General features: G+C 35.6%; 2 protein-coding genes across 4 annotated transcripts; one reads left to right on the forward strand and one right to left on the reverse strand.

Moving 5' to 3' along the window:
• Window positions 1-5160: 5160 nt before the first annotated feature.
• On the forward strand, window positions 5161-9263 carry LOC105644235 (calcium and calcium/calmodulin-dependent serine/threonine-protein kinase). Its single transcript, XM_012229518.4, has 7 exons — window positions 5161-6002; window positions 6111-6165; window positions 6805-6915; window positions 7089-7321; window positions 7945-8152; window positions 8938-8997; window positions 9087-9263. Exons 1-7 carry the CDS (start codon window positions 5308-5310, stop codon window positions 9261-9263), a joined length of 1539 nt encoding a protein of 512 aa, XP_012084908.1. The 5' UTR covers window positions 5161-5307.
• On the reverse strand, window positions 8800-15093 carry LOC105644234 (uncharacterized). 3 transcript variants are annotated; one of them, XM_012229515.4, is made up of 6 exons: window positions 14828-15093; window positions 14581-14652; window positions 11772-13491; window positions 11469-11673; window positions 10415-10650; window positions 8800-9449 (listed from the first exon to the last, which is right to left on the reverse strand). In XM_012229515.4, the coding sequence occupies exons 2-6, from the start codon at window positions 14605-14607 to the stop codon at window positions 9442-9444; spliced, it is 2196 nt and encodes a 731-aa protein (XP_012084905.1). In that variant the 5' UTR covers window positions 14608-14652; window positions 14828-15093; the 3' UTR covers window positions 8800-9441. The 3 variants fall into 3 exon arrangements, with proteins under 3 accessions (XP_012084905.1, XP_012084906.2, XP_012084904.1); XM_012229516.4 differs by lacking the exon at window positions 8800-9449 and having other exon boundaries at window positions 10377-10650; window positions 11517-11673; XM_012229514.4 differs by lacking the exon at window positions 8800-9449 and having other exon boundaries at window positions 10377-10650.
• Between the last annotated feature and the right edge of the window lie 1147 nt (window positions 15094-16240).

Genomic DNA, 16240 nt, shown 5'->3' on the forward strand with positions numbered 1-16240 from the left:
TCTAAACTTTGTCCAAATTACCAACATATCTCCAAACTTTCATTAATTTTAATTTTTTAATATTGTAAAAAGTCGATTATAGAATTGAATGAGAGATTAATTATTAAATGAATACTCGACATCTTATATTGAGTATTGTATATTTAGTGATGTTGATAATGAGATATTTGTGAAATAGTTTTTTAAAATATAAAGATTCTCATATATTAAATTAATTACAGATGTAATTAAAAGTTGCATTTTAGTCTCTCTACATGAGAGTGTTATCTTGCCTCCTTTCAAGTCTACTTCTACAATTTCAAACTAATTAGAATCATTAATGGCGTCATCTTCTTCGAGTGATAGAGTCCTTTCTCAAAGCCTAATCAAACTATCTCTTAAGGAAAAAGAGGAGGATGGCGAGCTGGTCATGGATGGTGAAGCAGTCACTGAGACTCCGTAGAATTCTGGATTATGACTTGTTGGTAGGTTCTTAATAGAGCGGATAATAAACTATATTTAGAAAAAAATAAAAAAATGGAAACAAGTCAATGGCTAAAACTCTCACAAGGAAAAAGGAAACATTGTAAAATAGAACCCCATGGATATAAGGTTAATCCAATGGCTCAAGCAGGTCCCCTCATTATGTTTGATAATGCTAAAGCAGTGCGTCCTTGAGTCCAAGCCCGTCGAGGACTATGAGTTGCTTGAGTTGGAACTGTCATGGACTGGGCAATCCATGAACAGTCAGGTCCTGTGGGATCTAGTTACTTTGCATTAGCCCATGTTTATATTTTTAATTGAGACGAAAGCAAGTATGAAGTAGAGTAGAAGCAATAGTGTTTCTTTGGCTTATGTTGGAAGTTTTGTATTAGATTGTGTGGGCTTAAGTGGTGGTCTTGCATTCTTGTGGAAAGTTAAAGATTCAACCTAATTAATTAGTTTCTCTCAGTACCATATTGACATTAAAATTCTTCTCCCAGATTATTGCCAATGGAGACTTACAGGCTTCTATGCTCGACCTAAACGGAAGAATCGAAAACAATCCTAAGCTCTCCTTAAATCCCTCGGTAGCTAGTCTGATCTCCCATGGTGTTGCTTAAGTGATTTCAATGGCCTCTTATGTGAATCAGAGAAGTGGGGCTGAATACCACACACTTAATGGCTTCTAAATGGGTCTCGACATGCAGTGGAGGATAGTGGGTTATTTGATATTGGACTGGAAGGGCATTTGTATACATGGGAAAGAGGGATGGGTACCGTTAATTGGGTTGAACAAAAATTGGATATAGTTTTAGCCTTTGCATCATAGATCGACAATTTTGGGGATTGGAAAGCTCTTAATATTTCAACCACCTCATCAGATCACTCGCCCGATCTTTCTCAACTCCTCTATTGCGTCGAATAGAAAAGCGAGCAACAAATATCAGTTTGAGAATATTTGGTTGTGCGATCGGGAGTGCAGGATATTGGTGAAACAAAGTTGGTCCTACGATCCATCCCCTCATGTTCTCTAAACAATTATCGATTGTGGATAGACCTTTAGTACTTGGGGTGGTGGCTTCCTCAAACAGAAACAGAAACAGCTATTCAAAATCCAAAAGTTAATGGCTCGTTTGCGTCCTCGACGTGACACAGTCTCGCTAGAGCAATATGAATTAGCCAAGAAACAACTTGATCAATGCTTAGAAGACATGAAGCTATATCGGAAGCGAAGATCAAAGTTGTTTTTGTTAAAAGAAGGGAATTCGAATTCCAAGTTCTTCCATTCTTGTGCTTCTAATCAGAAAAAAAAGAATTCCATCTCTAGATTGTAGGATAAAAATGGTGTCTGGAGGGAACAGGGTGTGGTTCTTAATGAAATCACGGTGAATTATTTTAATAATCTGTTTGTGATAAGAGGATGTCAGGGATAAGCCATTTTGATTGTGTGTTAGCTTTAGTGTCAGAAGAGGACATCCGAGTTCTTAATGAAGTGTTTACAAGAAGGGAGTTAAAGAAGCCATTTTGCTAACCTCACCTCATCTCATTATCACAGAGCACATTTGTGCCCGGCAAGTTGATAAAAAAATAATATATTGTTATCCTATGAGGTAATTCATTACCTTAAGGGTAAAATCCAAAAGCACGGGTGAGGTAGCTCTGAAGATAGACATGAGCAAAGCATATGACCGGATTGAATGGGATTTCTTAAAAAAGATGATGTAACATATGGGTTTCAGACAGAGATGGTGCGAGTTGGTGATGAGTTGTGTATCCACGGTCAACTATTCTATCCTCCATTCAGGTCAAGAGTTGGGTCTGATCATCCCATAGAGAGGTTTGAGGCAGGGGTGCCCTCCATCTCCCTACCTCTTTATTATATGCTTAGAAGGTTTATCAGCTCTTCTTCGTGAAAAGAAAAGGAGGGGAGGTATTCATGGTTGCCCTATATCGACAGGGGCTCCTTCCATCTCCCATCTCTTTTTTGCAGATGACAACTATCTTTATTTTCATGCTACTCCGACTGAATGTCTCTACATAAAAGATTGCCTTATAACTTATGAGAGAGCTTTTGGCCAGCTTGTAAACTTCCAAAAGTCTTCTATATTTTTTAGCACCAACACTCGGGCACAAATGAGAAGACGTATCCGTGGTATGCTTTAGGTAGTTGAGATGGATGAGACAGACAACTATCTTGGACGACCTTCCTTTATCGGAAGGAATAAACAAGCTGCATTTGCTTTTTTATAGGATAGAATTCGGAAACACCTACAAGGTTAGCAAAAAAAGCTATTATCAAACGCTGGCAAAGAGGTTCTCTTGAAATCTGCGATTCAAGTGATTCCAACTTATACTATAAGCGTATTTTTTCCTTTCCACAGACTGTGTGCCAGGACTTGCAGCGGGTAATGAATAGATTCTGGTGGAATCATGGTTTGTTAAACCAAAGAGGGATACAATGAAAGAGTTGGGAGAGAATGTGTTGTAGCAAAGTGATGGGGGGGATTGAATTTCAAAAGTATTCATGAATTCAATATAGCATCGTTAGGCAAACAGGTCTAGAGGATCCTTACCTAGCCAGAAACCTTGATGGCTCAGATCTACAAGGTACGTTACTTCCATGCGTCATCAATAGAATTGGGTTCAATCCCTAACTATATCTACGAAGCTTGTTAGAAGCAGTCTCGATGGTAAAAGAACACTCGATCGAGAGAGTAGGTAATGGTAAGTCCATCTCTATCTGGACTGATCCTCGGCTCATGGATTCGAAGAACACTAGGGTGAATACACCTTTTCCTCCTTACTGTGAATTCTTTACTGTTAGTTCCCTTATTGCTGAGGGTGGAGGTCGTTGGCGGGCTGAGATAGTGCACCAATTGTTTAACATAAAGACAGGCAGTGGATTTTCTAGATTCCCCTGAGCACTAAGAGCAAAGAAGATGGCTGGTTATGGAATATTGACAAAAAGGGATGCTATTTTGTCAAAAGTGCTAATAGGAAGTTATTATGAATTTCCCAACAGTTACTACAGTTGAGTTTCAAAATTTTGGCAAAAGGTTTGGAATTCAAAAATTCCAAACAAGGTCAAGGTTTTTATTTGGCGTATTTGCAACTCTTGCTTACCTGCTAATTCATTACTGATTAGAAAGGGTGGGGAAATGGATAGTACATGTTGTGTTTGTGATATTGGGATGGAGGATCTCTCACATGCATTTCTAGATTGTAGTTTTGCTAGGGAATGTTGGCAGCAAGCTCTCCCTAGTGTATTGATTGTGTATGACCTGCATAGAGAAGCTTCTCCTATAGATTGAGTCTCCAACATTTTTATGGTATTGCAGTTAACAGATGTACAGTTGTTCTACATGATACTGTGGGCTTTATGAAGGAACAGAAATAAGAAGTTGTGGCAGCAGGCCCAAGTCTTCAGAAATGTACAACACCAATAACAAAATGGGACTTCTGTTAAATGGTCCAAGCCACCAGCTGGGTTTTTAAAGTGTTACATTGACGCATCTCTGTGTCAAGGCGTTGTGGCTGTGGCAGTTATCTGGGTTGTCCGAAATGAGGCAAGGAGGGTGCTACATGCGTGTCAGACTTGCCTACGAGGTGCACAAGACTCCACAACTGCAGAGGCCTTATCTTTCTGGGAAGCCCTTTGCTGGACAAGACTAGATATCAACACAAAGTCATCTTCGAAATTGATTCTCTACAATTAGCTCAAGTTTTTCACAGCAGAAACGATGATTGGTCTTACCTTGCAGACATGTGAAAGACTGTTAATATTTGTTTAAAGAACTAGTAGCATGTTCTGTTGTTTTTACTAAAAGATCAACCAATAGAGTTGTCCATATTTTAGCAACCCACGCTTATTCACTGTCTAGTCTTAAAAAGTGGGGTCATCTCCCTCCTAATTTCATTGTTCAAGCTGTTTTAGATGATTTAGTTGAATGAATTACTCATTTACTTTTTTTTTTAAAAAAAAAGAAGTATAATATCATGTCAAAACAATATTACAACTATTACCTCGAATTTTTTTATGCTACGTTTATTTTTATTTATTGTTAAATATTCTTGAGCTAGCTTACTCAAAACTATTTTACTTCTTCTCCTAACCAACTTACTCAAAAAATGACATTTTAAAATTGCAATATCAGTCAATAGTTTTATTAACCATATAAAAAATCATTAGGACTCGGACCCATTAAAATTCATGTATCACTCTTGAAATCGTCTCATAATCAAAGGTATGAGGGCACAAACTAAGGTATAACCTAACAGTAGGTGTATATATGACTTAATAATACATTTAGATTCGAATTGTATCTCTCCCAATACTAAAAAAAAAGCTATGAGCAACGTTGGTTGGGATGGAGCGGTTAGAACTTTTTCTCCCTTAACCAAAGGTGTCTTGAATATGAAAATTGCCATATTAAAAGGGTCATTCCCTTTATGGACCCTGTAATCTGGTCGAACATCCTAGTTCAGTGGGCTTTTGGATACATGTGGTATGAGGATCGGCAGAGAAAAAAAAAAAAAACTCATGTATTCTCATCCTCCGTCGCCTGTGATAATTTTTTAAGAAAGAAAAACAAATAGTTGACTCCGTCATTGTCTCTTATTCCTCACCTCTTATTCTTGAGTTTATTCGATTTGTTTCCATCTGAACCTAAATCATATTTTATTGCATAAACTAATGAAAAATCAGCTATCAAGCTGATCTCATTTACACTAATCCGCGTTTCAACTTGTCTCTAATTACACATTAATCATTTCTTTAAGAAAAGGAAGAAAATTTTGCTCTTAAAGATTCCATTTCCATTATTGGGTTAGGTTGTTTCCATCTCCATGGGAGAAGAAGCAAGAAAACTTTCAAACGAATATGAAGTTTCGGAAATTCTTGGCAGAGGTGGATTCTCAGTTGTGAGAAGAGGTATAAATAAGTCAACATCTAAGCATGTAGCCATAAAGACACTAAAAAGATTAGGAGCAGCCACATCACCATCACCATCTCGAACTACGTTTCCGGCATGGAAGAAGCAGCAGCAGCAAGTTTCGATATCAGACAAGCTGCTTACAAATGAAATGTTGGTTATGAGAAAGATAGTAGAAAACGTATCACCTCATCCTAATGTGATTGACCTTTATGATGTGTATGAAGATCAAAACGGTGTTCATCTTGTGTTAGAGCTTTGCTCCGGCGGGGAGCTGTTTGATCGGATTGTTAGGAAGGATAAGTATTCTGAGCGAGAAGCAGCTACCGTCGTTAGACAGATTGCAAAAGGATTAGATGCTCTTCATGGTGCTAATATTGTTCATAGAGACTTGAAGCCTGAAAACTGTCTTTTCTTGAATCAAAAGGATGATTCTACTCTGAAGATTATGGATTTTGGTTTGAGTTCTGTAGAGGAGTTTACGGATCCAGTTGTTGGGTTGTTTGGTTCCATTGATTATGTTTCGCCGGAGGCTCTTTCTCAGGGTAAAATTACTTGCAAAAGTGATATGTGGTCTTTGGGAGTGATTTTGTATATTCTGCTCTCAGGGTGAGTTTTTTTCCTTTTTTTCTTTTTCTTTTCTTTTTCTTTTTTTGACTTTTCTAAATAAAGTTTAAATGATTTTTATTTCTTTTTCTTTTTTCATAATGTTTTCAGGTATCCACCATTCATTGCCCAGTCAAATAGGCAAAAGCAACAGATGATAATTGCTGTATGTAAATTTTACCGTTTGATAAAATGAATTTTTATAAAATTTGAAGGAATTGGTTTAAAATTCGCATTTTATATTTGGTATAAATAAAATTTTATAGTTCCAGTGAAATTAGGTATGCTGAAATCAAATATTTTTTGAATTGATGAAAAGCGATGGCATTTGAATATTTTATAAATTGTAGAATTCCTTTATTTGATTGAGATAGATAAGTTATAACCCAAGAAACTGATAAATTACCTGATGGCTTCCATTCTATCATTTCAGAAATTCTTCCTCGATTTCTCAATTCCATCATTTTCAAATTGCTTAATTTTGTTTTAAAAATATCTTTTAAATTTATGAATTTTGTTTTTCCAATTAAAAAATGGAATATGAAGTCCATAAATTTCACGTCCCATCCATCCAAATGACAAATGCCACTAAAGTGGACAGAATTTACAAATGAATTACAAACTTAAAAGCACAGGTCAAAGTACAAGCAAAAAAAAGCTGTATGTTTAAAATGAATTGTAAAGTTAATAAAAAAAATACGTAAATTTATTTTAAAATGAATTTTTTGATAAAAATTATTTTGAAATGAAATGAATTCCATATGAACTATATCAAACATTGTGTTATACTCTTTATGTGGTACAGGGTGATTTCAGTTTCTATGAGAAGACGTGGAAGAATATTACATCCTCAGCAAAGCAATTGATTACTGATCTTTTACACGTTAATCCTGATAGAAGGCCAAGTGCTCAAGATGTAACAACATTAATTTCTACTCTATTCTTTTTTTTATTTTTAACCTGAATCTATTATCAGACCGTATTTACACTTACTGCTAGGCTATATCTTGATGTGCATTCATACTCTATTCTTTCTTACAAACCATCCGTAACATGCATTAATTGTACAAAATTCGACTGTGATGACAGATTCTAAGTCACCCATGGGTTATAGGTGATTCGGCGAAAGAGGAGCAGATGGACCATGAGATCATCTCCAGACTGCAGAATTTCAATGCCCGTCGCAAACTTCGTGCTGCAGCAATAGCAAGCGTGTGGAGCAGCACAGTGTTTTTGAGAACCAAGAAGTTAAGGTCCTTATTAGGTTCCCATGACCTTAAAGATGAAGAAATTGAGAATCTTAGGATACATTTTTCAAAACTGTGAGTATTCCTCGCTAATTTTAATACCAAGTAAGTTTTAATCTTAATCTAGTTGATTGGGCTACATAAATTTATCATTTCGACATCACTAATTAGCATGTTATTTTTCAAAAAACTTTCCTCTATCTGTTTTATCAGCCTTCACCGTCATTATTATTAATAATCCCATATTGATCAAATACTAAATTAGGGTTGTGCAAATATTGAACCGAATCAAACCATAAAAACTGAAATAATATTTTTTAAAAAAAAAAATCAAAATAAACCAGTCAATTCGATTCAGAATATGTCAGTTCGATCAAATAGTTTTATTAAGAAAATAAATGCTTTGTAATGATCGATAGAAAGACCGAACATCGAACTTATAAAAGATTGAAAACCTAAACAAAATAACCAAAAATAATTCGATATAATTCTATATTCATTTTTTTTTCAAAAGTTACTCACCCCTATATCAAATTCATAAATGTCCTATAAGAATTGAAAGCTAGTAAGCTAATTATTTAATACTATTTGAGCATTGATTAGCCTAAGCTCAACTTAGAGCTTTTGAGTCTCGAAAGTTCCATAAATTGATCTATTAATTAATTAATTTCTTTTTTTTTTTTTGGGGTGGTTTGCAGATGTGCAAAAGGTGACAACGCCACCCTGTCAGAATTTGAGGAAGTGCTAAAGGCAATGAAAATGTCGTCTCTAATACCTCTGGCAGCTCGCATCTTTGATCTGTTTGACAACAATAGGGATGGAACAGTCGACATGAGAGAAATACTCTGTGGCTTCTCTAGCCTTAGGAACTCCCAAGGAGATGCTGCTCTCCATCTCTGCTTCCAGGTTCTCTTCTCATTTCACTAACGCACATATTTTATTCAAGTAACAAAACTTGGTAAAAATAATAGATTTTCCCCACTAAAATTCAAGAAACATGATTGAGAATCCAACTTATTTTAAACCCTTTCATTATGTTTTGAATATATGAATTTCATGAAAATTTTATAAAATACATAAATGTTCATTTTTTTGTGTTTGAAATCTGAAAAGAAAAAGCAGATTTTAATTCCATGCAGTTATAGATGGCTAAGCTAACACAATTTCTATTTAAATAGGGGAATTTACAAACAAATTCCATAAAACTAGCAACCTCTTTTTCTTTTGTCTTTTGACAAAATTACTATTCTTTTCCTATTATTAAATTATTATGTAAAGGATAGAGAATAAAAACAAACGAAATTATATTTATAAATTTATTTTGGATATAATTTTTTATTTATCAAACATGAAAAATTCATTTATAAAAATAAATTACTAAGTGAATTATGCGATTCGGTTATTCCAAACATAATATTATTTGTTAATGAAATAAAATACTGATTCTTTCTTATGAGACATGTTTGACTCATTAAAATGTTAATAGTTTAGTGATATTCTATATTTTCTTAATTCAATTTCCATAATTTGGCTTCACAAAAGAATTCCCACAATAAGTTACAAAAAGTTTTTTTCATTCAATTTCTATAATCACAATTTAATACACCATCCAGACATAGTCCTCGTAAACATGATACAATAAAATTTTTCAACTACAACAGATCCAACTAATTTGCACGTATTGCCTATAGATGTATGATACAGACAGATCTGGATGCATCACTAAGGAAGAAGTAGCGTCCCTGCTGAGGGTAACGCCAGTTTCTTTACTCTTTGTGCAGCTTTGTATTTTTTTACTGCTATGAGAAATGGGTTGTTGACATTAACTTTGCTTAAGCAGGCTTTGCCAGAAGATTGCCTTCCAGCAGATATAACAGAACCTGGAAAACTGGACGAAATATTTGACCGGATGGATGCCAATAGTGATGGAAAAGTTACCTTTGATGAGTTCAAAGCAGCCATGAAGAGAGACAGCTCCCTGCAAGATGTGCTTCTCTCATCGCTTCGCCAACAATAATTCTTATTTTCCAATTATGTTATTTGCTCTCCCCAAATTTTGTCTTTAGACATTTCCTCGTTACGGCAATAGAAAGCTGCAACAGAATACTTTTTGCCAGTTGCAAGTAGACAAGGAGTCACAACTTTCTCATTCCAATGCTTTAAATGGGTTTCACTTTAGCAGCAGAAAACCTTTGTCAACTACCTGACATACGTTAGACACAGACCAACAAGTTATCATTAATTTGTTAGATATTTTCTCATTATTAAATAATTAATAGATACAACCCGAAAAATATATCTAATTTCCACTTCAACCAGGATAACTTATTTTTTTGACTAATTTTCTAAACACTAAAAAATATGGAAACTATTTTTCATAAAACAGAGGGATGCTTATATTCAGCTTAACCACCAGATCTTGGCAACGATCATGTACCCTTTTATATGAATAATTGCCTTCATCTGTTTGCTGCACCAAAGGTCCCATTTGGATAAATGGTTGTTTGAAATTATTGTGGACTTGAATTTGAATTCTAAATGTAAAATCATAAAATATATATATATATATACACACACACACACACACAAAATATAAAATTCTAAATACTCAATCATGTCAAATAACTATTTATTCAAATTCAAATGGACCTTAATATTATTGAGTTTGGGAATAGGAAATATGGTGCAAGTCTTCAAACAGAATTGAGTTTTGCTGTTGTGAGCACGTTCCCCATAAAAACATTATAAGTGAACGTGCTCTGCAATATGAGAAATAGCAGCTGAAAAATACACCTACAAGTAATAAAAATGGTAACAATGCACTATAAAAACTCAATCGAACAGCTAAGACATGCTCATAACATCACAAACCAATAGAATTTCAATTTAATTTTTGGTATTAAAAAAGATTCAAAATTTTTATAGTATTTTTCTATTTGAATAACTTAAATTTTAAATGTTCCTAACTTTGAATATAATTTTTAAGAATAACTAAGGTTTAGATATCCTTTTTGCAAGGCCCCAAATGGAATCTTGCAAAATCAAAACAAAATTAGGAGAATATATTCCCTAAATCCATCCGTTCTATTATAAGATTGACCAACAGATGGCAAGCAATTAAAGATTGATAAATATAAACCAGTTACTATAAATCATCTCCATCAATACCTTTTGTCAGATCACTGCTCCTATCATCAGTACTGTCATTAGAATCATCCATGTCATTCCCTTGGCGAATCCCACAGGCTCTTTCATGGGGAACTGTTACATCCATCCAACTGAGATCCTCACCCTCCATGGTTCCCAAGTCCTCCACCCAATCTGCCATGTTCACATCAACAGCCTCCAAGCATACAGAATCAAGGGTACCTCTTGTGCGCCAGGACTTAGTTGTTTCTATTGGCCTGCTTGCACGGAAATGAACCAGCATTAACATTCCTTAGGAGGGTCTTAAATGAAGACACATGTATTATGCAGCACATAATGCACAAGGAATACTAATAAGCTAATAAGCAAAACATTGAAAAAAGCTTGTAGCCAAACTGATAATGTGGACACTCATTGTGGGACGAAAAAGATATCAACCCATAAATTGTCTGCTCTATATTTTGCAGAAATCCTTCCCCGTCCCAAGAGAAGCAGGAAAAAAACTGCTCTTCAAGTTCTCAACTTATGACTCAAATCCCAAACCAATTTAATGCACAGTGTCTATTTTCACATAGGCTGACCCCATTTACCTTAGATCAGAAACTCCTTCCTATAAACTGTTTCATTTAATTAAGGATCACATATGATGTCTTAGATTTACCACCGCAAGGATGATAACAAATAAATAATTAACCTAATATCCATGGAAGATTTAATCAATGAGCTTCCTTTATTGTCCTGGATTATTTCCCTATGTTATCATTTTTATTTCAGGATAACATTGCAATATAACACAACACTGAGAAGGGGGCCATACATGGGTTTGATGCTTGCCTAAAATTTTAAGGCATAGCAGTCTCCCAGTCCAAGCTTAGAAGACAGAGAAGTAAAAAAAATAATAATAAAAATAAAATAAAATTCATATAACTAATCCAGATCCTAGCCCAAAAATAATGTTTCAGATACCAGAAACTCTTTTCAAAAAGATTTAATTAATTTTTAAGTTTTTTTACTATTTTCACCCACACACAAGATTCATATTTAAGTTTTAGTAGCAAGCTGCTGGGAAAGTTACCTCTCCTTAAGGTACAAGTTATAATGAATAAATAAGAGGTCGTTCAACCTTTGCTGCTCCAACCGGTTTCTCTTCTTTGAAAGGACATGCTCGAACAAGTTCCATCTCCTCTCACATCGGATGATGCTGCAGGTTTGACTTAATATCCTTATAGCTAACCGCTGCAGCTCAGGGTAATCAACTGCATAAAGCGACCACCAAGTAGCTGTATAAACAGAAAAATCCATTTAGTACTTAATCAGAAAACTAGAACTTAAATTGTAGAGTAAAACACACTTTTACCAACTTTGACAGAGAGCTAACCTGGGGCTAATGACTCTCGACCACGTAATGCCACAGGTCGACCAAAATCCCCCACAGCTTCCTCATAACATTTTATCTGGCTCGTAATCATGACTTGGGCAGACAAATTAGGCTCTAAGGTTTCTATGCAATCAAGTAAACCTTTTTGGATGATTTTGTTGGATGAGAAACTGGGTTGATAGAATACAGATGGGTTGAGATAGTGTGCAGCTGCATGAAGAGGACTATGGAATTCCTCTTGCCAAACATGATCAATGACCTTCAAGTGAGATATGTAATTTAATTCCTTGTCATTGAATGCAACATTAATGCTTTTTTTTGCCTTTTCCATCACATCATATATATATCCCACAGGCGGTTTATCTGGACAGTCCATAAATTGTAAAGCAGAAAGTAGGGGCTTTGCAACATTCAAAGTTTGATCACATAGAGACCAGAAAAGTGGGTCCACCAAAATTTCGGCAACCTCAATTCCTGCTCTTTGCTTAGAAAAAGAAGACTGCATCCAAGAGGCACTGGTAAACATTTGGTGCAGATGTTCCCTGAAAGATACAATGGTTTGCAGTGTTAAAAAGATAGAAGCAAACCTTGTTCTTGCAAGCTGGATAATATCTCTTCCACCTGTTCTCTTTCTCATCAAATTGAGGACCCAACCATTGTTATATATGAACTGTGTTATCCTTTTAGCCTTTGCTAAAACATCTTTAACTTCATCACTTTCTCCAATTTCTTCAAGCATTAGGTCAATGCAGTGTGCTCCACAGGTGCTGCAGAAAAAGGTCTTGTATTTCTCGGCTAAGAGTTTTCCGGCAGTTTTGTAACTGGGAGAAGTATCAGTCACAAAATTGACAACGTTTTTGGGTCCAACTTCTTGAACAACACTATCAAATATGCTAAGGAGTGCTTCAGCAGATTTTGTGACATCTGATGCATCCACAGATTTGAGGAACACGGTACCCTTGGGACAATAAACAAAAAAGTTTATCACTGTGCGATCAAATCCATCCACCCACCTATCAACTAACAGTGAACACCCAGTCACTTCCCAGGACTTCCTCAGTTCTGCAGAATAGTCCCTTGCTTCCTGAATACCTCTGTTCAATAATTTACCCGTCAAAGAATTATAAGAAGGCATCTTATAACCAGGGCCAACAGCAGCAATACTATCAGCCATCTTCTGGAAATAATATGAATTTGCTGCAGTGAATGGTATGCCAGCTTCATAAAAGAATCTAGCAACAGCAACATCAGCCAGCTCTATGTTCTCTTGGGAACCAAAACTCTGGCGCATATTTCGAGAAGCAACAAAATTTTGCCTCTTGCGTCTCTTTGTTCGATTTGATGTCCCTTCCAAAATATTTTTACCCCTTCTCCTGCTAGCCATCTTCTTCAGTGGCCCTAAATCTTCATCATCATCTCCTTCTCTATCTTGCAAGTAAGACATATGGGAAGTCTTAGTGCCGTTTGCTTCTTTTTGCTTTTTTAACTTCTCCAAAACCTTGAAACCTAAGTGTTGTTGAATCTGAACCTTAACATATTCAGGTACATCCTCACATGGAGCTACATTCCCTCTTTCTCCAGCCAAATGTTGCTTCAATCTGGAAATTCCCCCTCCAAGAAAAATTTTATGACAGTATTTGCACTTGATTTTTTGTCGACCACCATTCACCATAGTTCCATGGGCCCATCCAGGATCAGTAGCTCGGGGAGGAGCCAAACTCTGAGGCAGGAGGAGCAAAAATACAAGAAAAATTCAGTTGTAATTGAATTTTCATGTTTGAATTCACTACAGAATTCATTTAAAATAGGCCTAATGGCTTAATATACCCCAAACCTTACAACTTTTTGCAACTCTACCTATAAAAATTCAACTGATTATACCACAATTTGAAATGTTGTTTGCAATTATACCCTACTGGTCCAAAAATGACAAAAAAAAACAAGAAGATAAATTTGTTTAACCCGAATAAGAAAAAATTAAGTTCCTAATATTTCTCCCTCGCTCCTCTCCATCTTCACTAACTTGCCATCCCTTTCTCTCTCTAATATACAGAAGAAAAAAAAAAATAAAAGAAAATCATTATTAGGAAATTTCTAAGAACCATTTAAGAAATCAAAATGAATTAGAAATTTTGGAATGCTGAGAGTATTTCTAGGCCATTTTGGTGGTAATGATGGTGATAATGACAACTAGGAAGTTCTTGAAGTGTATTTGACGATTTTGATAGCATTTGCATGGTGGGTTCTTGATTTTTGGTTTTTACTTGTACAATTGGATTTGAAACTTGAAAAAGAGAAGTATTGGGCAATGATCAATAACGAGTTTCTATCAATCGATTCATATAGAGATGCAGGTAGTGTGAGAAGGAGAGAGACAATGGATGAGCAAAAAGTAGTGGGAAAAGAAACGAGAGAAATTAAAAGATAAAAATATTTTTTAATCATATTTAGAGTATAGCATTATTATTTTTACAATTTTTAACCAGTAGGGTATCATGGCAAAAAAACGTTCCAATTTGCAACATAATAACTTGAATTTTTTAAATTAAGATAGAATTACAAAAAGTTACAGAGTTTGAAATACATAAAACCCCATTAGGCCTTTAAATATTTAGCTTTACCAACTTGTTACTAATACATTAGCATGTGTTATTGATAAGTTAAGCGTTCATTTGCAAATTCTATCAGTTTGCAGAATTTGATACACAATTCCATTAAAAATATGTAATTCTAAATAAAATTTTCACATATTCCAAACATGAAAATGCAATAAAAATGAAATTCAATTATACCAAATAAGCTAACTCACTTGGTTCTCTTTGTATTGTAGAGCCATCAAAGTCCCAAAAAGCTCGAGTCTCCACCATGAAAGGTTAATACTCTAGTAATATGATATCAGAACCACAACAAACAATAAAACGGTTACTGTAATGCTTCATTTACATTGATAAATACATCACTTACAGTAAATCACCTGCACTAAAGCTACAAAGCTAAGACTATGTAAATTCAAAAAAGAAAAACGAGAGGGAGAACTCATCAAGTAATTCGCTTACTCAGAGGGAAACTTCCGATACGATATCGGAAATAGCTGACTTGTCCACCGATGCCGAAAAATGTCGAAACAATAGAGTAACACTTTGGAGCGGAATCGGCAGGTGCTTGGGTCCAGAATTAACCGCTAATATCGTCAGCACCGAAGTTCCTATCGCCGAAAATTCAATAGCCGGTAACGTAGATTCAGTGAGAAGAAGCTATAAACGGAGGTAAGAAAAGGGGCAGATTTCGTCGTCTCGTTTCGTTTCCTAGTGCCGTCACGTGCAATTTTTTATTTTTTTTTATTTTCAATGCAATTATAGGTAGTAGGATACGGGCTTGGGCTTGAATATTTTGTCCAAGTCCAGCCCGTTTTAATGAATAGGATGGAGTTGTGCTAAACTCCAACTTGTTTCAGGAATGGTCATGATTCTATCAAATCGAAAAATCTACGTAAATTAATTGGTTTGATTTGATTCACTTTTTCTTTTTTCTTTTTTTTTTTAAATGAAGAATACTTCATTAATCAATATTATAAGCATCCAATAAACAAGGGGAGTAGACTCCCAAATATTCAGACGAGCATAACTAACAGAGGCTCTGGCTAAGGAATAAGCCCCAACACTTGCATGTGTTCTAATCTACTTAACATTAATATAAGACCTAGTCAAAATAAGTTGTCTACAATCAGACACAGTTAAACCAAATTCAGAAATATCAACCAAAGTCAAATAAATGGCATGGGCTAAAACTTGGCAATCAGTAAAAATGATACCACCAATGGGAGAATGGGAACAAACATAAAGAAGGCAGTGATGAAGCGCAATAGCCTCAACAATTCTAGGTTCGCCATGACCTTCCTGGAAGCCTGAGATTACACGAATAAACTTGCCTTCCAAATCCTCAATCACAACCCCAAACCCGACCATGTCTTGAGCTTGGAAGCATGTGCCATCAATAAATGCTTGCCAATTAGCTTATGCGCCTAAACTTATCCTTGCACTATCAGTAGCCCCACTCACACTAGGTGCACTGACATTAGTGAGTAAAGTTGACGTAAGCCTCCATTCCTGCATGTAAGAGTAGGTAACAGCATGCACACGAGAGGGAACAAGCCACTTTTGCTTCCACAATAATTCATTCCCAGCAAGACATATCTTCCACGCAATAATCGCAAACATTTTAGCTGCATCCCTTCTGTTTTGATCATAAACCTAAAAGAAAGTTTAGTGAAAGAGATATCTGGCTCATCGATGGCGATACCCCTATCCCAAGCTTCTAATGCCCAAACACACCCAATCAAAACGTGATCTATTTCCTCCACCGAATCGCAAAACAGACAGCCACGATTAAGCTCAACCCCTCTTCTACTTAATGCTTCCTTAGTAGGGAGGACCCCACGCATAGCTTTCCACATAACATCACGAACCTTA

Source organism: Jatropha curcas, chromosome 6, assembly GCF_041381405.1.
Source record: "Jatropha curcas cultivar XTBG-Jc1 chromosome 6, XTBG_Jcur_1.0, whole genome shotgun sequence".
Taxonomy (NCBI): Eukaryota; Viridiplantae; Streptophyta; class Magnoliopsida; order Malpighiales; family Euphorbiaceae; genus Jatropha; species Jatropha curcas.